This window comes from Monomorium pharaonis, chromosome 1, assembly GCF_013373865.1.
Source record: "Monomorium pharaonis isolate MP-MQ-018 chromosome 1, ASM1337386v2, whole genome shotgun sequence".
In the NCBI taxonomy this organism is placed as follows: Eukaryota; Metazoa; Arthropoda; class Insecta; order Hymenoptera; family Formicidae; genus Monomorium; species Monomorium pharaonis.
This window is the reverse complement of record NC_050467.1, coordinates 12052684-12076765: the sequence shown is the minus strand read 5'-3', so window position 1 is coordinate 12076765 and position 24082 is coordinate 12052684. Positions and strand designations below refer to the sequence as shown.

Sequence of the window (24082 nt, the reverse complement as noted above, 5' to 3'; positions counted from 1 at the left end):
TAATTTTTCCTGCTAGTTAGAAGAAAAATGACGGACGTGAGAATACTCACTTTTATAGTGCCTTACATGTTACTAAAGACCTATAATCAAAGATGCGCCAAAGGTCCCCCACCATGACTGCTATCCACCATCTTGTACCCATACGGAGACATGGGGCTGGGGTCTAGAGTAGTGGAGATAGTAAACAATGCGAGCCTGCTCCAAGTTGTACGCAGCCATATAACAGATGCAAATTTAATTTTTCTTGTTCTTCCCGAGTGTATCGTCAAAATATAGTGATCTTCGAGAGTGCAGAGATTGAATTACCTTATAATTTCTGACACATATTCCTTTAACCTATACTGCTCAACACAGAGCACTCTCCCCTCTTCCTCGCCCAGCGTGGGTACGCAATGGCGGATAAACCATGTGACTCAAGTGACCAATCAAAATTGTGTTTGCCATTGATCATTGGCCTGTTCTTTTTAGCTGCACTGGTGCACTGGTGCAACAAGTTAAAGTGAGGCAAATATATTTTTTCTCATATTAACTTATTGGATCAGTGCAGCAGTGCACAGCAGTGCAGCTAAAAAGAACAGGCCACATGCCTCACACCGCCATAATTTACTGCACTCTGATTGGTTGCTGTAATCAAGTTTACAACGTACCTTTATTGTAGATTGATCCGTTGTAAAACATTTACGACTACTACTACTCCTACTCCTACAACCTTACGCTTACGCATTTGTAGAATAGTTTTTAAGCCTCGTCTACAGAAGTCGCAAGCAGCCAGTTGCGACTTGCGACAGCCAATGAGCGTCTAGTTTCTAGATAAAGCTCGACAATCATTGGCTGTCGCAAGTCGCAACTGGCTGCTTGCGACTTATGTAAACGAGGCTTTAAGCCTAAGACAGAGAACGAGACGTAGGTGTCGTAGTCGTAGTCGTAGGGTAAGGCAGAGAAAAACGTAAGTTGTACATGTCGTAGTATACTATTCTAGACTCTTGAGTTACATTCCAAAACGTCCTTTCCGAGAAAAATTTTACTCGATGTAATATAGGATACGTGTACTATATATTTCGAGTAAAATTTTCCTCGGAAAGGACGTTTTGGAATGTAGCCTAGAATAGTAGTATATTACGACTTACGTTTTTCTCTGCCTTACTCTACGACTACGACTATGACACCTACGTCTCGTTGTCTGCTTTCGGCCTTAGGCCTGGTCTATAATGGATGTTGTAAGTCGTGTCGTAAGAAATCTAGCCAATCATAGTTGATCTTAGAGAAGAAAGAGAGAAGAAAAGCAAACATGATTGGTTAAATTTCTTACGATACGACTTACGACGTCCATTGTAGACTAAACCTTAAGCTTTGTCTACAGAAGTCGCAAGCAGTCAATTGCGACTTGTGACAGCCAATGAGCGCCTAATTTCTAGTTAAAGCTCGACATTCATTGGCTGTCGCTAGTCGCAACTGGCTGCTTGCGACTTGCGACAGCTAATGAGTGTCTAGTTTCTAGTTAAAGCTCGACAATCATTGGCTGTCGCAAGTCGCAACTGGCTGCTTGCAACTTCTGTAGACGAGGCTTTAAGCCTCGTCTACAATGAGTCGTTAGTCATTGGTCATAAGAAGTTTAACCAATCATGTTCGCTTATTCTTTTCTAAGTTTAACTGTGATTGGCTAGATTTCTTACGACCAACGACTATCGACTCATTGTAGACGAGGCATTACCCTCCCTATGATTACGACTACGACACCTACATCTCGTTTTCTGCCTTCGGCTTAAGTCTATGGCTGGTATTCATAGTCGAATCTTATTTCAAAATCGTCTCAAACAATGGCCGCGTTCAGCAGACACAACTGTTGAGCGCTTAGTGATTCTTTAATATGATTGGTTAGATCTAAAGGTATTAACCAATCATATTAAAGAATCACTGAGCGCTCACTCAACAGTTGTGTCTGCTGAACGCGGCAAATATCTTAAGATGCTAATACAGCTCTGTGATTGGCTGATGGCATCTTAAGACAGTACTTAAGATGATCTTAAATATGAGATCCAACTATGAATACTGGCCTATGGCCGGTATTCATAGTCGGATCTTATATTTAAGATCATCTTAAGTACTGTCTTAAGATGCCATCAACCAATCACAGAGCCGTATTAGCATCTTAAGACATTGCTTGAGACGATCTTGAAATAAGATTTGACTATGAATACCGGCCTATGGCTGCGTTTTGATATTCACTGCCAGTACTGAAAATCTATAGTTTACGTCACATACACTGTAGAATTTCAGTACTGACAGTGAATATCGAAACGCAGCCTATTGGTCTGTTCTTTCTACCTGCACTATTGCACTGATGCAATAAGTTAGAATGAGAAAAAATATACTTGTCTTACTTTAACTTATTGCACCAGTGTAATAGTGCAGTTAAAAAGAACAGACCATATGCTTTTCTCCTATTCTCCTTCTCTCTCTCTCTCTCTCTCTCTCTCTCTGTCTCTCTCTCTCTCTCTCTCTGTCTCTCTCTCTCTCTGTCTCTCTCTCTCTCTCTCTCTCTCTCACTCTCTCACTGATCTTTTTTTATTATTATATTTTCTGGACTACTTTACATATATTCGTACACATTTTCGAACAAAAAAGTAAGATGCCTCTTTTAGAACTTCTTATACCCTCTACTGTGTATTGTGTATTTAATTATGCGAGGATCAAATAATTGAATGAAATGTGTTGAAATGTATAAATTGATATATGGTGCGGAATTATGCGCAAAGGATTAAGTAAGCAAGTAAGTCTATTCACATGTCATACTTTTTGTAATATATTTACATTTGTCAGAAGTCCGGGGATGTAAAGTTTCACTGAGAATTGTTGTATTTTTGCACATTTCTACTTCTGTTTCGCACAATTTCGTTTTTCGGTATTCTTGGTTAGAACATTATAGTGTATCAAGGTAATAATGTGAACGATTGTGGTTATTTTAAAAGACAATTTTGGCAGTTAAATATCTAGAACATTAGGATTCTCCTGATATTTTCTTGTCTAATTGTAAATGTATCAAAATAAACTTTGTAATTGTATAAATACAAAGATTATAAGGTTATTTCATGTAAGTCAGACTTGATATATTCATAAGTAATGTTAAACGAATTATTGATTACATTAACTAACGTTTGTATATATTTTTAAATTAACAAAGAAAAGAAACTTATAGGTCAGATTAGATACATTTTTATACTTTCAAGTATATTTGTGTTATTTGGAAGTTTATTTGGATGCAATAATTTTTTATTATAATCCAGTATATTGAGATAATAAAGTGAAGGATTGTAGTTCTTTTGTAAAATAGAATTTTGATAATGTTAATATTTCAAATTAAAGTTGTTTTTGTCTATTTCTAAATTAAATAAAAATGAGTTTTTTATAATTATATGGAAAAAACAAAGGTTATAAAGTAATTTCTAACATGCAGCCTCATGTAGTTTTAAATAAGTAAATCTGTATTTTTATATTTTTAAGTATATATTTATATATTTCAAGTATATATTGATATATTTTATATATTTTGTTGAATGCTTATTTAGATATAAAATTATCACTGGAAATTATTTTACATTTGTATATTTATATCTTTATTTTCCATAATTTTGTTTCTCGGTATACTTGGTTAAAATACAGTACAATATCAAGATAATGTAAAAAAATTGTGATTTTTCAACAAAAAAGAATTTTGGTAACAGTAAAAAAACTTGTTATTCTTTTGTTTAAGTTATTAAAATACATTAAAGTTGTTCTATGTAACAAACAGCCATGATACTTCTCAACCAGGCATAATACTTATCAATGAATGAAAGTCTGATTAATAATCACATTAGTTAACACAGATATTTCTAAAATAGTTTTAACAAAGAAAAGAGACTTAGGTTACACTATATATTTTCAGTGTAGTTATGTAGAGACATATTTAAAGTATGGCAGGTATAAGGTATGGTACGTGCCCTGGGTGCCATTTGAAAGGTTACCTTATTCAGTAAGTTAAAATACTTTTTTATTTGCGGGCCTTCTCATCAAGATAGACTGTGATTTCGCTCTGTTTAGTATAGAATGAAGAAGAAATTATAAAAATAGATTTTAAGTACATTATAAATCAATTTTTATTAATGAAAGTAAGAAAGGTACAATTATAACTTTTATGTAGTGCTATAATGTTAAATAAAAGATTAAAGAACTTAACTTTTATTTTTGAGTTGATATTATGGTAATGTTTAAAAGATGGATGTCAGATATTATTTGGACAGGAACATGATTTCAGTATTTGCTGTAGGAGTTATTATTTTTGTAGATCTCTGTATTTATTTTATCTGGAAGTTCATTTGGATGCAATTATTTTTTATTATTACATCCAAAGAGAATATATCCAAATAGACTTTCAAAAAATATAAATACATTTGAAAGTATAAAAATATAAATAGACACACACACACACACACACACACACACACACACACACACACACACACACACACACACACACACACACACACACACACACACACACACACACACCACACACACACACTCTCTCTCTCTCTCTCTCTCTCTCTCTCTCTCTCTCTCTCTCTCTCTCTCTCTCTCTCTCTCTCTCTCTCTCTCTCTCTCTCTCTCTCTCTCTCTCTCTCTCTCGCTCGCTCGCTCGCTCACTCACTCACTTGCTTATTTAAAACTTATCAAATTGCTTGATTACTTGTTAGAACTTTATAATCTTTGAGTTGTAAATCGCCTAATGGTTTGCATCAGATCTTAGTGATGGATATTTTTCTATTAAATTTTCTTAGCTTTATTTTAAACTGCGCGCCGACAGGATTCGTCAGACTTAAAACACAGTTATTAAGCTAAATTTCGATGCTCGAGAATATCTTAAAATCCCTCCTTTCCACCTTCTTCGAAAAACTGTAAATTAATTTATTGCAAAAAATATTACCTCAGCTGAGGTTTGAACCTGGATCTCTCGTTAATCTGTACGAGCGTCGTAGTCAATTCGATTACCGAGGCACATGGTATTACTTTTCGCAATAACCAGTACAAAATTTTTGTAATATTTTTTGCAATAAATTAATTTACAGTTTTTTGGGGAAGGTGGGAAGGAGGGATTTTAAGATGCTCTCGAGCATCGAAATTTAGCTTAGTAACTGTGTTTTAAGTCTGACGAATCCTGTCGGCGCGCAGTTTAAAATAAAGCTAAGAAAATTTAACAGAAAATATCCATCACTACTAAGATGCAGACCGTTAGGCGATTTACAACTCATTGATAAGTTTAACATATTACGATCGATTAGAATTTATATACTAATATTGTTTATAATCTTTGTTCTCATATAATTTTAAAGCTTATTTTAACACATTTTATAATTAGGACAAAAAAACTATTAATGAATTGTAGCCATTTGTATTTCTTTCTAAATTAGTTTTGACAATGAAAAGAGATTTTTAGATTAAATTATATATCTTTATACTTTCAGGCTTTGACTATAAAAGTCTGGACTGCCTATCCTAGCAAAGGTTTTTTGTAATGGAGATGAAACGCGCCCTCAATGTTAAAGTGGCAAAAAATGGAAACATTAAGTAAGACCCCGATGGTAAAAGATGAGGAAAGAGAGAGACAATGAGTTATTTGTTGTTGTTTTTCACTTTCTAGCAAATTACCAAATAGGCATTTAAAAAATTAACTCAAATAAAGGCTGAATTAGTTTTATTAATATATATATTTATGCAGGTAATTCTGCTAATATATTTCCATAATAAAATTACAACTAATTAAAAAACAAAATTAATACAGAATGTTAAACAATTAATTACTTCTAATTTTATTATGGGAATGTATTAGCAGAATTACCTGCATAAATATGTATGTTTATAAAACTAATTTAGTCTTTATTTGGGTTAATTTTTTAAATGCTTATTCGGTAATTTGCTAGAAGGTGGTAAAACAGCAATGAATGATTCATTCTGTCTTTTTTCTCATCTTTTATCATTGGGATCTTGCTTAATGTTTCCATTTCCTACCATTTTAACATTGGGTGCATGTTTTATCTTCATTACCCAAAAACCTTTGCTGGGATAGGCAATTGGCACTACAGATTTTTATAGTCAAAGCTTTCAAGTATATTTATATTTTATATTTCTGATCATTTCTTATATGATTATATGTAGCACTAACATATATTTTTTATATTTATTCAAGGTTTTCTTTCATTTAGTGTATTTCTTATCACAGAGTATTATTTTATATTTGTATGTATTTATATTTTTGTTTTGCATAACTGTTTTTCAAGATTCTTAATTACATCGTTATTAAGATAATAAAATAAAAGAAATTTCTTTTCAAAAAAAAATTTTGACAAAATCAAGTTATATCTAGTAGAATTCTATTATCTTCTTTTCTGTGTGTGTTAAAACAAGCTTTCTAATTATAAATTGAAATGAAAACAAAAGACAATTTTTAAAGGGAAAGTTGTTCCATGTAACAAGTAATCAGGCTTGATACATTTGCTAACGATAACAATCGGATCAACACATTAGCACTAACAGATATTTTTAAAGTGATTATGTAAAGAAAAGGACGTTTTTTGTTTTTATTTTGATTTATAATTGTCTTTTGTTTTCATTTTAATTTATAATTAGAAAGTTTGTTTTTACATATAGAAAAGAAGATAATAGGATTTTACTAGATTTTGTCAAAATTTTCTTTTGAAAAGAAATTTTTGTTTTATTTTATTATCTTAATAATGTTGTAATTAAAAATTTTGAAAACAGCTGTGCAAAACAAAAATATAAATACATACAAATATAAAATAATAATCTGTGATAAGAAATACACTAAATGAAAGAAAACCTTGAAAACCTTAAATATAAAAATATACAATCATAAGAAATGATCAGAGATATAAAATATTAATATACTTGAAAACTTTGACTATAAAAGTCTGGACTGTTAATTGCCCATTCCAGCAAATGTTTTTGTGTAACAGAGATAAAGGACGTTTAGAATGAAATATTTTGTAAATTAAAATAAAATGTTAATATTTTGATTAATACATTCCATTATTAATGAATTATTTTTCTGTGTATTTAATTTATATATTTAAAACTTTTTTTTAGTTTTAACTATATATTTTTAAATGTATTTCAGGAAGTGTTAATTTATATTGTGCCACAATAAATAAGCAACATATTTTCTATTAAGATGTTTCCTAGTATCCAGAAGAAGGACTATAGAGTCCTAGAATTAGTGCGTCAAAGAGAAATACAGGTAAGTTGAGAGATCATTAAGTGATTCTTAAAAACACAGAGCATCTCAAAAGTTTTAATAAATAACAATAAAGAAGAATCAACAAGGCTATTTTGGTTTTTTCAATTTTTATTATTCTAAAATTAGTAGTGACAAAAATCACTTTTTTTTACAAACATGTTTTAAACAAAAATACATGACAAACTTATTTTAAGCATGTAATAGATGATATATATTTTTATAACAAAATTAATTATAAGTTAAACATTATAAAAAGGAACCTTTAAGCCAATGCTAGATGTAAATACAATTAAATTATATTAGTAAATAATAATGTTAAATACATATGTTTTGACTTTGTGTTAGGTCATCCTTAATGCATTATATATTCTATGTTAGATTGCAATTGAAATTACAAATAATCTTGTGGTTTACAATATTTAGTTATACAATTAAATTGTTAGACATCCAGGCACATGGTGGTACTTGTTAATGTGTCAAATGCTTTTTAGTTTGGATGAATTGGTCAAGCAACATTTTTGTGCCATATTACAAGTCATGATACTGATTTGCGTCAAATAAACATAGTTCTCACAGAAATTATTTTCTTTTGTTGTAGAATTAGAATTCATCAATTGTTAAGCTGAATAATTAATATTTAATGTATTTTAATAATGCTTAATATATTTTATTATCACCATACTTGTGAGTTGAAAGGATTACATCGACTACAGCTTATCTATGTTTTTTGTTAATTTGGATTGTTTGTTTGTGCGATCTTTTAATGTTTAATTTAAAAGAAAACGAAGTTTTGTAATTTTAATATATTAAAATTATTTACAGTATTTGCAAAAAAAAGAAAACAAATGTTTGTAAACATTATTATTAAATAGATTATCAATTTAAATATGTGATTACTTATCTTGTTTATCTTATAATTAAATTTTGATAATTGAAAAATCTGTTTGATGTACATTTCAGTGAACTTTTCGATTTTTATATTTTAGAGCGACTGCCGTTGACACAAGAAAAGATATTTTTTAGAAATTTGAATAGAATTTTTATAGTTTTTAATGTATTTTATAATAATACAATTAGATTTTTCAGAAAATATTATATATTTTTGCAAATTTTGGTGATAGTTCCGAAAACGTTCAATCTCCAATTTAGTTCAAATTTTGAAAATAGGTTTTTTTTAGAGAAAAAACATACGAGAAGGATTTTTGGTGCTTCAAAAAATTTTTTTATGTCGGTAAGTAGGAAATCTATAATTTGTAAATCTTTTTTATTTTGTAAATTTTTACTATACCATCACAAATATTCACATATGATTGAGAAGAGATACACTTAACCGACACTTCTTTGCTGTGACAGGGGGGTGCAAGGGGGGCCTTTGGCTCTTCTCCCGCAGTCACCCCACGGTAGGGATGCCCTCAGCAGAAGGACACAAAAGTGAATTTAAACTTTTGTCTACAAATTATACATTTTCTACTTACCGACATCAAAAAAAATTTTTGGTCGCCAAAAATCCTTTTTGCATGTTTTTTTCTCTAAAAGAAACTTGTTTTTAAAATTGGAACTAAATCGGAGTTTGGACGTTTTCGGAACTACAGTCGAAATTTCTTCTCCAACCTCAATTTTTCCGAATTTTAAAAGGATTCCCTCATCAATCATGGATTTTAGTCAAATTATCTGAAATTTTAATATGTTGTACTGTGTGACCTCCCGATCAAAAGTCTCAATAGGACCTGGGTCTAAAAATCAAGAGTTTTTGAGTTATAGAGCTTTGAAGTCTTGTATTAGTTATTGCTGCATGGTCTCATTGTGAGTCAAGAGCCATTTTCTAACTTTTCTGGGGAAAAATGGGTTTGGGGAGTGTTTGGATTATATACATATACATATGTGTATATACATATACACATATGTGTACATATGTGTATGTACATATGTGTATGTACATTTATGTATGTATACATGTATATAATATACAGGGTGAAATGTAACCGGAAGCCATCCTGTAATAGAAAGATAGAAGGGATCAAGATGAACATAAAAGTCCAATATTGTCTTGAGTTAGGTCTCGACTCCATCAATAATCGAGGTATTAATTTTTCAAATTATGCGAATGAAAGTGCACCGAGAGAAGAGCTCAATCCGCTCGAGCCATAACACGGAGGAAAAAATTTATCGTGAATGTATGATAAGCTTTTATTAAATTACTGTTCACAATTACGATAGAAATTAATTAAATGATTTGCCGATTTTATACGTTAATATCTCGATTATTGGTGGACCTAACCCAAGACAATATTGATCTTTTATGTTCATCTCGATTCTGTCTATCTTTCTATTACGGGATGGCTTCCTGTTACATTTCATCCGGTATATTATATTTGTATGCATATACATATATATACATACATGTATACATAAACATAAATATATGTATATTTATACATATATACGTGTGTGCGTGCGTGCGTGCGTGCGTGCGTGCGTGCGTGCGTGCGTGTGTGTATATGTGAATCGGATACTTTGACGACAATTTTACATAAGCATTGGCTACTTTCATGATTTCTGGCTATTTTGACGACCGTCGTCAAAGTTTTACACGATCTATTTTTCCCGATATATACTTTCCACTAAAATTATGTCCCTTATATCCCGACAATTAATAGAAAATATTGACGTCTAACAAAATCTATTTTATTCCTTGCCATCGGTGTTAGAAATTAATATACTAAATTGTTAAAGATAATAAATCTTTAATTAGAAAGGCGTGACGGCGCGTAGACATCGCAACGTAAACATTAAAATTTTTTTCCGTTAAAACTTTATTCGCTTATATCTTGACAACTAATAAAAAATATTGACGCTTAATAAAAACTATTCTTTGTAGTCGGTGTTATGAAGAGATAAACGCATTAAATCTTTAAAGATAATAATTCTCCAATTAGAAACAGATGACTGCGTGTATACGTTGCAACGTAAACGCCGAAATTTTTTCTCTTAAAACTTTAATCGCTTATGTCTTGATCAATAGAACCAATAGAACATGTTGCGCTTAATTAAAACTCTTTTGTTCCTTGCAATTGATGTTTTGTAGCGATTAACGCATTAAATAGTTAAAGATAATAAAACTTGGATTAGAAAGACGTGACGGCGCGTTCGGATTGCAGCGTAAACGCCCAAATTTTTTTTACCGAACTTTTAATCGCTTATATTTTGAAAACTAATAAAAAATTTTAACGTCTAATGAAAAATTTTTTATTCTTTGCAATTGGTGTTAGAGATTAACGCATTAAATTGTTAAAGTTAATAAAACTCCAATTAGGAAGGCGTGATGGCGTGAATAAATTCCAGATGCGAACAATATAAAATACATCACCAATCAAATTCCATAAATTTATCTTAACTCTAACTAAAGCAGTAGGGAGGAAAATGGCGCCGCAGAGTGAGGTGTGTCGGAATGCTCCTGAAGTGAGATGAGGAAATGGGAGGATGGAGGTGTGGAGAAGAGCTAGGAAGTGGTCAATCACAGAAAGAGTGTGGTGGTGAATAAGTGTAATTGAAGGGAGAAGATGAAAGGTGGAGGAGGAGAAGTAGTGGAGGTGAAAAGATACGGAAAAGGAACGAGGATGAGCGAACAAAAATTGAGCGATGGCCGTGAGAAGTGGAGGGGGAAGAAAGCCGGAGAGAAGATAGGTGGCAAAGTGGTAAAGAGGAAGGATGGAACGAAAGCACGGAGGCATAGGCGAAGTGGTAGAAAGATGGAGGAGACGATGGTAAATGGCGCTGGACGGCTAGAGAGTGATGCACGCAGTGGAATGAAAGCAGCGGAGATTCGGGTTGGTAAGACTGAGAGGAAACGGTAGTAGCGGGTTTGGGAACGCTTGCGTTTTCAAGTACGTGGTCCGCCAAGGAGAGAGAAGGAGAAGCAAAGATGTATGGAGGTGATGATAGAATTAATAAGAGGGTTATATAGAGAGGTGAGCAGAGAGAAAGAGGAAGAAGGAGGAGTCATCACTGTCATGTCAAGGAGCCAAAGGAGAGCGTCAGAAAAGGATGGCAGTAGTGAAAGAGAGGAAAAGAGGAAGAGGTGGCCGCGAAGAGGAGAATGGTGAGGGAGAGGGTAGAGAAAGAGGAAAGACGAAGAGAGAAACAAGGCTGATGAGTGATAGAAGAGGCGTAGGAGAAGAGGAGGAGAGAGAGATGACGGCCACTGGAGGAGTCAGTGAGGTAAAGGTGAGGAGTGAAAGCGAGAGAGTGAGAGATTAGAGCCGTCAGCATGGCAGAAAGGTTAAGGAGGAGAATGGTTGAAAGAAAGGAGATCTGCGTGGAGTTGAGAGAGGAGAAGAGAGAACTGAGGAGTATGGAGAAGGTGTGGAGGAAATGGGGATGGGAGAGAAGGAGGAAGATTGACCACAAAGAACCAAGTGAAAGCGGAAGAAGAGGATGGTAGGAAGGAGAGAGATGAAGAGAAAACAGAAGGTGGACGCGAAGAGGCAGGAGGGGGAAAGAGAGGAGGAAGAGGAGAGACGGAGGGAGAGAGAGAAAAATGACGGCAGCCGAGGCAGGAGAGAGCGAAGTGGAAGTGAGAAGGAGTATCGAGAAGGCAATGCGGAGAAAAAAATGGCGAGGAAGAGGAGAGGGGAGAAAGCCTTGGAGAAAGCGGAGATACGTTGGAAAAGAGGGAAAAGAGGAAAATAGGGAGAGGACAGGTGGAGGAAGACAGGAGGAAAGAAGGAGAATGGGAGACAGGAAGAACGAGAGAAAAGAAAGGTGGGAACGTAGTGAATACGAAAACGGACTGGAAGAAGAAACGGAAAGCGAGAAGGGAGCAAGAGGGATGAAAGAGGAAGAGGATGCGCAGTTCCAGTACAGGAGGACGGGTGAGAAGATGGAGGAGAGGCGGCTGGAAGAGAAGAGGACGGATAGGGAGAGGTTAGAAGCGGGAAGAGAGATGGTTTGAGGAAGTGAATCAGGCAAGAAGGAAAAAGAGGGGAAAGGGGCATTATGAAGGCTGCGTGATGACAATTATGAAGAAGGGGGTAGAGTAAGGGGGCGAATAAATATGTGTGGAAGGGAGGGAGGGATATTAGCTGTAATGTCGCACATGGCCAAGTCGCGAAGAGTTTGATAAGAGGGTGACATGGATATACGGAAGCGGACGTGTAGTGGGACGGGGTATAAGAAGAAAGTCGAGAAGGGGAGGGAGGTGTTAGATGTGAGGTTGCAGAACGGCCAGGGCGTGTAGGGCTAAGGAGATATTCTATGTATAGAAAAAATATATTATTTGATGAGACTGCAAACCCCGAGGGGACGCAGTATAATAAATATCTATCTATCTAACCTATCAGTAATCTGATTGGTGGTGTCCGTTTTACACTGTACGTATCTAGGACGCTCCTGACAGCGCGTACACATTGCAGCGTGAACGTTAATATTTTTTGCGCCAAAAATTTAATCGCTTATATTTTGACAATCAATAGAAAATGTTCCCTAGTAACAAAATTTATTGGCTAATATTAGCTAAATATTGGTTATATTGGGAATGCATTAGCCAATGTTTTCCCAATGTGACGCCAATATTGGTCATAAAATGGCTCCAAATTGAAACGCAATTAATATCTAATATGAAAAATCGATTGGTTCAATATTGGCCCAATGCTGAACCAATATTAAACTAATATTGCTGTTTAGACAAATTGGCTAAATAAGATAAAGCATCGACTTTACAATATTGGATCAATATTGGGAATATTATCTTTACATTACTTTTCAATATTGCGCCAATGTTTTCTGTTACTAGGGTTCATGCTTAATAAAAATATTTTATTTCTACTAATCGGTGTTATAAGGAGATAAACGCATTAAATATTTAAAATCAATTCTCAATTAGGAAGGCGTAACGACGCGTACAAATTGCAACGTAAATGCCGAAATTATTCCCGCTAAAACTTTAACAGATTATAACTTGAAAATCAATAAGAAATATTGTTGCGTAAGGAAAACAATTCTACTCCCTGCAATTAATGTTAAAAATTAACGCACTAAATTGTTAAAGATAATAAATCTCCAATTAGAAAAGCGTGACGGCGCGTACACATTGCAACGTAAACGTCAAAATTTTTCCGGCCAAAACTTTAATTGTTTATATCTCTACAATCAATAGAAAATGTCGTCTAATGAAACTCTTCTATTCCTTGCAATTGGTGTTATGTAGAGATTAACGCATTAAATCGTTAAAGTAGATTGTAAAACCCGAATTAGAAAGGCGTGACAGCTCGTAAACATTGCCAGGTGAATACTAAAATTTTGCTTGCCAAAACATTAATCTCTTATATCTCGACAACCAATAAAAAATATTATCGTCTAATAAAAACTTTTCTATTCCTTGCAATCGGTGTTAAAGATTAACGCATTAAATCGTTAAAGATAATAAAACTTTAGTTAGGAAGGCGTAACGACGCGTACACATTGCAACATAAACGCCGAAATTTTTTCCACCAAAACTCTAACAGATTATATTTCAAAAACCAATAAAAAAATGTCGCCTAATTAAAACTATTCTATTCCCTCCAAACGATGTTAGAAATTAACGCAATAAATTGTTAAAAAGAATAAATTTTTAATTAGGGATGGTGACGGCGTGCAAACATTGTAACGTGAACGCCAAAATTTTTTTTATCAGAACATTAATCATTTATGTCTCGGCAACCAGTAGAAAATATTGACGCCTAATAAAAACTTGGAACAACCGTTTTTTGCGCGGAACTTTAGCTCGTCGGGAAAACAGGCTTAGGGCGAAAAAGGCTCAGAGATAGCAAAGACGTGGTTGTCGGTTAACGGCACAATTTATTGCTATTTTACATTTCATTAAGTTTGCGAATATTTACAGCGGTATGATGTATATATAAAAGTCTGGTTGCGCGTTATGTACAGCGGTATGTTACAGTGATCAGCGACGGTGCGCGTGACAGCCAGCCGATCAGCTGTTTGGCCTGGTGGGATGTCCGCGGTGCGCGGTGCGGCGGGTGGTACGTGTCTCGAGCCCGATGCTCGGAGTTCGGTGACCGGCGGGTGCTTTTCGGCTCCGGGTGTTCGGTGATCGGCGGGCGCGCGGTGCGGAAGCGGGTGTCTCGCGTTCCCGTACTTTCTTTGAATTGCTTCGGCAATTCTGCGGATCACGGGCTGGTTTCAAGGAACGGCGTCGGCTCCGAGTATGCTCGGGGGAGACGGAGAACACTCCGTGCCGGTTACCGGGCCGTGAGGATGTTCGGTAAGGATGATAGCTAGCGGTCGAAAGCGCTCGGCGGAGACAGAGCACGCTCTACCCCGTGGTTTTGCCAGCGAAGGAAGAAAAGGAGATTGAACTCGGCCAAGAACTCTCGGCGATGACGGAGAACACTCTACCGTGGATCGTAACTCTAGGTCTGGCTTCTCGTCGGAACGATTTGGACGGGATGCGAGAAGTGAAGATTATTGCTGCCGGGCGGCCTTATATATGGTCCCCGGCAGCAGCTTGGGAATCTTCGGGGTTCCTCGACCTCCTTTCGGTAACATCTCCCCTTGGGCCGGGATGCTGGCTCGAGAGGAGGGAGGCGAAGTGCCTCCGAGATGCGCGTCATCTCGGTGGCGTGGAGTTCTTATGGCGGGCACGCTTTGCCCGATTTTCGGCCCGGCGGGTGGTTGGCCGGGCCGCGCGGTCGCTGTTAGCTGCTTAGGAACGCGGTTCGTTACAAAACTATTCTTTTACATACAAACGTGTGCGCGCGCTGCACTTTTAACTACCTTGTGCAATATAGCTCAACATTAAATTTGAAGAATTGATGTTGAAGTGATATTCTGTAACAACTTATAGGTTGATGCACTTAATTAAAAAATGCACGTAAAAAATCTTTTATATTATGACTTACAAGAGAGAGAAGAAAATAAAATTTTGAACATAAGCTTACGATATTTGTGCATTTAAAAAATGTAATTGTTAGGAATATTTTTTTAGAATTATCTTATTTATTCTTTCTCCTATCTCCCTTTTTTCGTAAGAATATGAAAGACGCATTTTTTTTTATTATAATAAATATTCCGCTACAGTGTATATGGGTATTTTTTATTGCCTTTTTTTATATTTCTTATTGTACATATATTAAGACACGATTGGACGCTATTTGTCGATTGTAAATGTATGTGTACAGAAAAGTGTCGTTATAATAGTCGTTTCATATAAAATAGAAATGTCGTTGTACTAACCATTACATATTTATGTTATTGTACATAACTTTGTACGGTTGTCAAAATAGCCCATCTCGCCCATCTGTAATAGTTAATTGATTGTATACATACTGTAACCGCGCTCGCGAGCGACGGCCAGCTTCGCCTCCGATTCCTGGCCGCGACCCTGAGCCACCCGGGTGTCGGGACGACCTCTTCTCGTAACTTTTCGATACAATGTACAATTGGGCGCCAGGTACGTTGAGCGTACCATTATGTCTACGCCAAACAGCGAATTAACGCTACGTTATTAATGTCGCAGAAAAGAACGGGCGCTCGAACAGGCGATAGCGACTCCGATAGCTAGCTACTCAGCCCTAAAAATGGTAGAGAGGGGGGTTCGAGGTGGGTGGATGGAATCGGGAAGGCGAGAGAACTATCAAAATCATGTAAATTAAACAATAAAATTAACTAGTATATTTAACAATCGAATAGGACAGAATTATAAGGCTCTGTTGAGCGGCGATGATGACTCGCGTGTAACGAGCTGATGATCGTTTGTAATTAAATCTTGCAAACACGAGACAATTATCGAACGAGTTATTTTACATACGCGGAAAATCTCCGACTTGTCCATGCTTTATCCTGCATCGTTGGTGGACGCCGAACTCCCGGTAGGCTAACGGTTTCGCCAAGGGCGATCGGGACGAATAGTAACTCGAAGCCCGCGCAACACGCGACGGACTCGTGCTCTTCCGCACGTTATAAGATCCCGCGAACGATATGCGCGATAATTATTATTAGCTCGCCAGCGAGGCGGTAAAAGACAATTACATTTAATCTGACGAGAGCGCAATTACAAGAAGATTCGCGAATGCGACAAAGTAAATTAGATTTTACGGAATTATAAATGCGCGACGATTCACAATACAGCTAACGATAATGACTCGCGATGCGACTACAGGACGAAAATATAAGTGACTCGGTTGTAGATCGGGATACACGCAACGCAATTATAATACGGAAAGAACAGCACCGGAGTGAATTCACGCAGGCGGACGCGATCGGGCAAGACAACAATATCGCAATAAATCCGTGACTCTGCTCTAAAGACGAAAAGATAGTAGCAAGTTCGCGACTCTCGCGAGTCGCCCGATTGCTAAATCGGTGGCTTTACAATTTTATCGTGACGCTTGTCTCACCAAGTCGCTTCTCTCTTGTCGGCGCCGTCCGGATCGGGATGACTTCCGGCTCCTGCGTCCTCTTACACACAGTCTCAGCTCGGGATTTGGATCACACAATACACGACAATGTCCACAGCTCGAATGATTGATTTTGGATCCTGCGGGGGCCGCTCGGCGACGCGCCTCACTTTGCCTCTGATAAGCCGGGCCCTTATTGGCCGTGATTTTCCAAATTCGATTTGCGCGCAACGCGTAACGTGCATGCCGCCACTTGCTGACTGATCCAAGCGAGATGATCGATAGTTCTGGACCCTGTGCACGAGAATTTTTGCGCTCTCCTCTGCGGCAATTTTCTGTCCTTGCCGGGCGCATTCTCCGCCTTCGGGACGTCGTCGTCGCCTTGATGTGGGCGTAAAAAGATTGCCAGCTGTCACGGTCTCCGTCGGAATTCGTGCGGAATCGAATCTGGCGTTGCCCCGTCGGGACACCGGCCCTGTGCGCCTTCGCTGGAAAGCGCGATTCGGCAGCAGTATCGGAATTCTTATACGATAAAATTTGTAGGCAATTACCTGCGGTATTACCTGCGGATCCCCGCTCGAAAAGGGTCTTCTGCAAATCCCTCGTTGTTAGTTTTTTCTCCAAGTACTCCGAGGGTGTCTTCCGTTAAGACGAGACGCCAGAATTTATAAAATAGATCCGCTTTGGCCACCGACTTCCGCCACACACGCGAAGTAGCGCTCGCAAAAATCAGTGAACGGACAACACACGGGACGACACATACAGAAAATATGACATATGACGCTTTCGCGTCCGCTCTCGAGCGGGAGGACGTAGGACTCGCGTGATGTTAACGCGTAAGTGCCGCTAAAGCGCTTGTGATGGACAGTAGCCTGTGGCTGTTACGACACAATACTTACTAGTGTATTAAATATTAAAAATATTGATAATGTACACAGTAGAATGTTAATGTACTCTAATGTATGTATGGTACTTTCTTGATGTCGTTAAAATAGCCGATTTACATATATATGTATACATATATACTGTGACGTTGCAGTTCTGCTGCGGCGTCGCAGCACTTCTCCGCCGTCACAAGGCCCGAGCTCGCACTCGAGAGAGCGGCCGGGAGGTGCAGGGAGCATATCGCGATTCTCAGCGGGCCACATTAGCGATATTATTTGCGATTATTAATTATATTTTCTTTCTTGTATTTTACGTTTCGGGCGCCTCACATGTCGAAAAACACCGAGGGATGTCGCCCAAGAATACGGCCTTGGCGGAGCGAAGGAAAATAGAGGACAGGGCCGGGGTACGAGGAAAGTACCGCGGTGGCTTGAGGCCCCGATCTATGCCGCGGAAAGAGCGGCACAGCAGAAACCTCGACGAGGCGTCACGATGGAAAAGCTGAAGCAATTGTCAAGAAGCATATTAGCAAGAAATAAAGGACATAATATTGAGCTAGCAAATAAGTATTATAATACGACTAAATTACAAATATTACAAATAAATATTTTAATACGAATAAATATTTTACTACGAAAACTTGGCACCGCTAAACTGAATAATTTGCCAGCTCTCTTTCTTTTTTTTTGTAGGTGCAACTGAATGTGTGTGTGTGTGTGTGTGTGTGTTTTTAGTATATAATTTACAAAGTTATAAGGAAGTGATTTTTTATATTTTAGTCTTTTATGCGTGCGCACGTTTCAATGTTTCTCTTTCTCTCTCTTTCTTTTATGCGTGGGTGTATAATGTTATATGTATTAATTTAATATATAAATTAGTTTGTAAGAAAGCGATTTTGTATTAAAACAAATTATTCGGTTTAGCGGCGCCAAGTTTTTGTAGTAAAATATTTATTCGCATTAAAATATTTATTTGTAATATTTGTAATTTAGTCATATTATAATACTTATTTGCCAGCTCAATACAATGTCCTTTATTTTTTGCTAATATGCTTCCTAACAATTGTTTTTTACAGGCGCGCAGCAGCTAATAATTTAATACGAAAGGCTGATATTTACAGTTTAACCTCTGTCTACACACCTTATTTTTCTCCCGATTCCTACACACAGGGGTTACGCTAACCTCAAAATTTCGTTGACTTATATCTCCAAATGTATTTAATGAATTTTAACTTCTTTTTTTTAATAAAAAGGAAAAAATCTCAGAATTGTGATGGTCTTGGCTGAAAAGTCGAAGATATTAAAAGAAAAGAGATTTTTTGAAAAGAATGAGAAAGGAACAAAACATTTTTGTAAAAATTTGCCTTTTTTTCAAACGCTTGTATTTATTAGAAACAAATAGATGAAGTAATTAAAATGGTGATTAATGAAAAGGGGAAAAGTTGAACTTTAAGAATCTATCGTCCGTTTTTTATTCTGTTCAAAAAATATATTTATTTTGTAATGTGAATTTAGTAAAAAATGAATGCAGTTTAAACACAATAGTAAAAGAAAATAGTAATATTTATTTAAAAAACATAATTATTAATAGATAGATAGATAGATAGACTTTATTGTGTCCCAATATGGGGTTACAAGGCGCTTTTTCCACGGAGCGTTCCCGAACCGTTCACAGTTGTATCCTCTCTACTCCCAAACCGACCTGGCTATTTGCGACCCTTACATTCTAACACCCCCACTCCCCTCGCACGCCCTTATCCCCTTTTCCCCACCCCCTAATCTCACTCTCTCCTCTCTTTTGCCCCTTCTTCATTGTCCTTCTTCCATTCCTCTCTCTTCATCTCTGCTCTCCTCCTTCCACTCTCCTCCTTGATTTTCTCTTTCCGTTTTTCATCAAGGGGCCTCTCCTCCTCTCCTCTTTCTCCTGTCTTCCTCTGCTCTCTCCGCCTTTTCGTCTCTTTCCCCTCATGCTTTTTCGCCGTCTCTCCTTCTTTCCTGCTTCTCCTCCTAAGACAATCAATTAAATCATTATTCTCCTTCCACCTCTTATTCTTCCCAACTTGCCGTCTTTCCGTCATCTCTCCACTTTCCGTGCTGTTGAGCCCCCCCGACTCTTTACGCTCTTCTCTGCTCTTTTCACTCTCCTGCTCTTCTTAAACTCCTCTTCTTGTCTCTCTTTCTCCTTCTCTGATCTCCTCGGCTCCTCTCTCTTCCATCTGCTTGACCGTTCTTCTCTTTCACTAGCAAGCCGTTTATCTGTACATTCATACTCCTCTACATATCAGCCATACATATAAAGATATAACATATATAAAATATATAATACAAAACAGGAACGAAATATACAATAACAAGACAATCACAATTGTAAACGAAGCGGAAGTCCACCTGCCCCATAACTTCTACCTTTTCTACCCTCTCCGCTCTCTCTTCCATCCTTTTCTTCTCCTCCTTGTCTCTGCTTCCTCCCCCCCACCAGTCTCCATCGTTCCTCCACTCCGCTCCCTCTCTACCCCGACTTTTTTGCTCCTTGTTCCCTTTCAGCCTCTTCTCCGCTTGTCTCCATCCGACCGTCTTTTTCTTCCCCTCTGCTTCCTCTTCTTTCTCCCTGGCCGCTTCTCCATATCTTTCTTCCTCGTCTGGATCCAAGTCCTCTTCTCCCGTCTGCCACCTCTCCAGTCTCGCCTCCAGACTTCTAAATCTTTTCCTAACCTCTTTCAGCCCTTTTGGCATTTTCACTCTGTTTTCTTAATTCTCTTCCAGTCTCTTCTATTCTCCTCTCGACCGCACTTTCTTCCCTCACTCTGTCCTTTTCCGTCTCCTTCATTATCCCATTCTCTTCTCCTCATTATTAAATCTCTGTCTCTATTTTCACCTCATCTGCTTTCTCTCACTCTGCTATTACTGTTTCTGCGTCGGCTATCTTCTCCTTCCGACGGACCACGTGCTGTGAGAATCTGCGTTCCCAAAGCTCGCTACCGTCTGCCGCCTCACTCCTGCCAACCCGTTTTCCACCATCCTCTCCATCCGCGCCATCTCTCCTCTCCTCGTCATCTTCCTCGTTCCCGTCTTCATCTCCTGCCAACCGACTTTTCCTTTCTTCTCAGCGCCCTCTCACTGTCCTCTTCTTCTCACGGCTACTTCACTCCACATTCGTTCTTCTCATCTCCAAAACTCCATCACGATATCTTTTCATATCTTTCCTTTTCCGTCGTCCTCCTGCTTCCCTCCAATCACCCGACCACCACTCATCCTCTTCTACCCGAATTTTCACTTTCCTACTCTCCCTCTCACCTCCATTATCACTTCACTACTCCTTACTTCGGAGCTTCCAAATTCACACCCGTTCTCACCGACGCCATTATTCCTCCCTAATCATTATTAATACACAAAAACATAATTATTAATACAAAAAATATTTATTACAAAAGTTTTTATTTGTTATAGAAAAAAATTTTAATTTGTAATGCTACAATTGCAGCATATTTTTGCAAAGTGATCGCGACATTGGTAATATATATAAGTATTGTATGCGTAAATGAGACGTAATGAACAAAAAAATAACTTTTATTTATTCTTTAAATTTGGAAATTTTTCATTTTTTGTTACATTTCTTACACATGGGGTAACTGTAACCCCAACACACACTTTTGATGCTCCTACTTCTGTTGTTTTCAGAACATTGACAACGGCCAAAGAGGAATAAGTAAAGCACAGTTCAACCTTCCTCCCCAGTTCCATCACCCCTTGCTAAATACTTTCAAGTAGCGGGCATTTCAAAATCGACTAGGGTTACCGTAACCCCATGTGTAGGCAGAGGGTTAATCTTGTATTTAAGATTTTTTAAATTTATAATTAAATTACCTTTATAGTTAACAAAATTGTATCTAACGATAAACTTAAGACAATCTTAAAGCCATATCAGACTAAAAATTGAAATTGAGATTAAATTGGAATTTGATCATTCAAAGCAAAGTTAAAAAATATTGGTTTTGTTCCTAATTGGTTACATTTCAATTTAATCTTAATATTAATCTTTAGTCTGATACAAGCTTAAAGAAAAATCGAACTATGAATGCCAGCCAATGAATAAACATCTATTTTTATAGATTGGCGCATATATTTCTTTATATCATTATTTTTGTAGAGAAAAAACTTAATGCTCTTATTTTGTAATGTTTATTCTTAATTGGAGCAAAATATTTACATATCATTATTTTTGTAGAGAAGTTAATTTGTGTGTGTAAATACAATAATTTTTTATTTAAAATAATTGTCACTTTAATAATCAAAGTTATACCATTTCAGGAATGTATATTACTTAAGTTAAATTTGACACACTTAGTATATATTACTTAGGTTGAATTTGACACACCTAGTATATAATACTTAGGTTGAACCATCCAAAAGTATATACTACTTAGTTAGAATTTGATTAAAAGTTTTATCTTGAATTTGTGATTTTTTCCTTATATTACTTAGGTTGAACCATTTAATAATTTTTTTGCTTAAATTGTCGTATAGACAATATACCTACATACATAGACACACATGAGCACATACATTATTTTTGCAGTAGGTTTTGAATGTAGGGATCAGATAATGAATCATTTTTTTGACCCCGTCACTACTATTTAATCTTGCAACATTCTCGTCGTAGGTCCTGGACACTGTATCTCAGTGTCCATGCTACAGTGATTCAACGCAGGCGATGATGACGGAATAATAAATCAGAAAACGAAATTGCTGGAATTGCTAATGTGTCTAAAAATATTTCTCTCTTTTGTACTAAATGTTTTGTTAAAAACATTTTTCTTTGTTTCTGCGAAATGTGCGTGCGTGCGTGCGTGCGTGCGTGGAGCATTCCATGTCAAGAGAGCCACCTCATTTTTGTCAGGTCGGACACCTTTTTAAATCTAACGCGGCTTTTTTTTTTCTTGCCATTTCTACTTTGTTTCACTTCACGTAGTAGATACAGTACTGATACAAAGAGTACGACGTACGGTTACTGTATCGTAGAAGTAATTGGCTATCTGGGTATGTATAACCCAAATAACCCACTCTCGAAACCATTTTTCCCCTAGGAAAGTTTAAGAATAATTGTATCTCGACTCACACTGAGACCATGCAGCAATGGCTAATACGAAACTTCCGAGCTCTATAACTCCAAAACTATTGATTTTTAGATCTCCCATTGAGACTTGATCGGCAGGTTAAACAGTATAATATACTAAAATTTTAGACAATCTGGCCGAGAACTAAAATCCATATGGTTGGGGGGGGGGGAGTCCTCTGTTTTATAGCAAAACTTAAAGCATATTTAACAACAAATTTAATATATGATAAAATATATTCCAAAAACGCATTTTTTTAGAGCTAGAAATACCTCTATATTGTTACATACTGCTTCTAACTGTATTCCCCTTATGGCGCTACTCACGGCAATAATTTCTTCTTCGTATTCTTACAAAGATAACGATAAAAAATTTGTACATAGGGAATTAACAAATTTTTTATCAACAAATTAATGTGATGTAATTATGATGTAATTTACATCTGAGTATATATTATATAATATTTAACGTATGTTAAGGTGGTTCTTGCAGTACTTTGAAGTCACAAAGGCAACTATTGTTATTAGTGAAAAATATGAATAATTTAGTATGTAAAAATCAGCATACATTTAAATTAGTTATTTTGTAAGGTTTTTTCTCATTGAACCGTCGCTATAAACCAAAAATATCAAAGCGGCATCATAAATTTGACTAGAGTTTAAACTATATATTTGGCAACGTTGCGATTCGTCGGAACGTCTGGTGTATCGTTATAACCAAACTGTGTGTGCGTGTAAACATGAGCGAATAGCCTCGACGCAAAGGTCATTCCGAAACGAAACGAAGAATGGTAGGACATGTGCCTTGTGCGTCAGGTTTACGCGTGCGACGTTGCCAAGCAGCCATTCAAAACGTCCATGACTCTCATAATCAAAAGTTGCCGAAAGTTTGTCAAAAATTAGTGTTTTATTTATATACGGTACGGTTAATCAGTTTAGTGTCGCGTCAGTATCTTTAGACATTTTTATTGTATCAATTAAACAGTTTTTTATTTGTTTATCTAGTCAAGAAATATGAACATTCTATGAATGTGCAATTTGATTCTTTCCCTATTATTACCATGTAAAATTGGCAAAGTTTTCGGACATATATCTTCGGAACCGAACGATAAAGAAGCCTGAAATTTTGCAGACACATTCTAGAATCGTTAACCTTTCATTTAATGTCTTTCTGGGCTATCTATATTTGATCTAAATGCAAGTATTATTTTAAATATTTATTAACTCAAATTAATACAAATTTTGTGCATTAATTTTCTATACATTTCCAAAGAATAAAACATGTGCTTGAAAAAATGTTCTTTTAGATTACATCAATAAAATAATATTAGCGTGTTAAAATATTTATTATACTACTAACACTTTTATTACTTGTTTCTGTAAACTATGATTGTTTCTT

At 36.4% G+C, this 24082-nt stretch overlaps 1 protein-coding gene across 3 annotated transcripts in view; it reads left to right on the top strand.

Annotated features, from left to right (window-relative positions):
* Window positions 1-2539: 2539 nt before the first annotated feature.
* The window catches only part of LOC105833360 (WD and tetratricopeptide repeats protein 1), a 213377-nt gene continuing 191834 nt past the window's right edge, over window positions 2540-24082 (top strand). For 2 of the 3 annotated variants that reach the window (XM_036294560.1, XM_036294549.1), the window contains exons 1-2: window positions 2541-2770; window positions 7172-7291. In XM_036294560.1, coding sequence (XP_036150453.1) covers window positions 7226-7291 — 66 coding nt within the window. In that variant the 5' untranslated portion in view covers window positions 2541-2770; window positions 7172-7225. Of the gene's footprint in view, window positions 2771-7171; window positions 7292-24082 lie in introns of all 3 variants that reach the window. The other variant, XM_036294553.1, reaches the window with a different exon arrangement.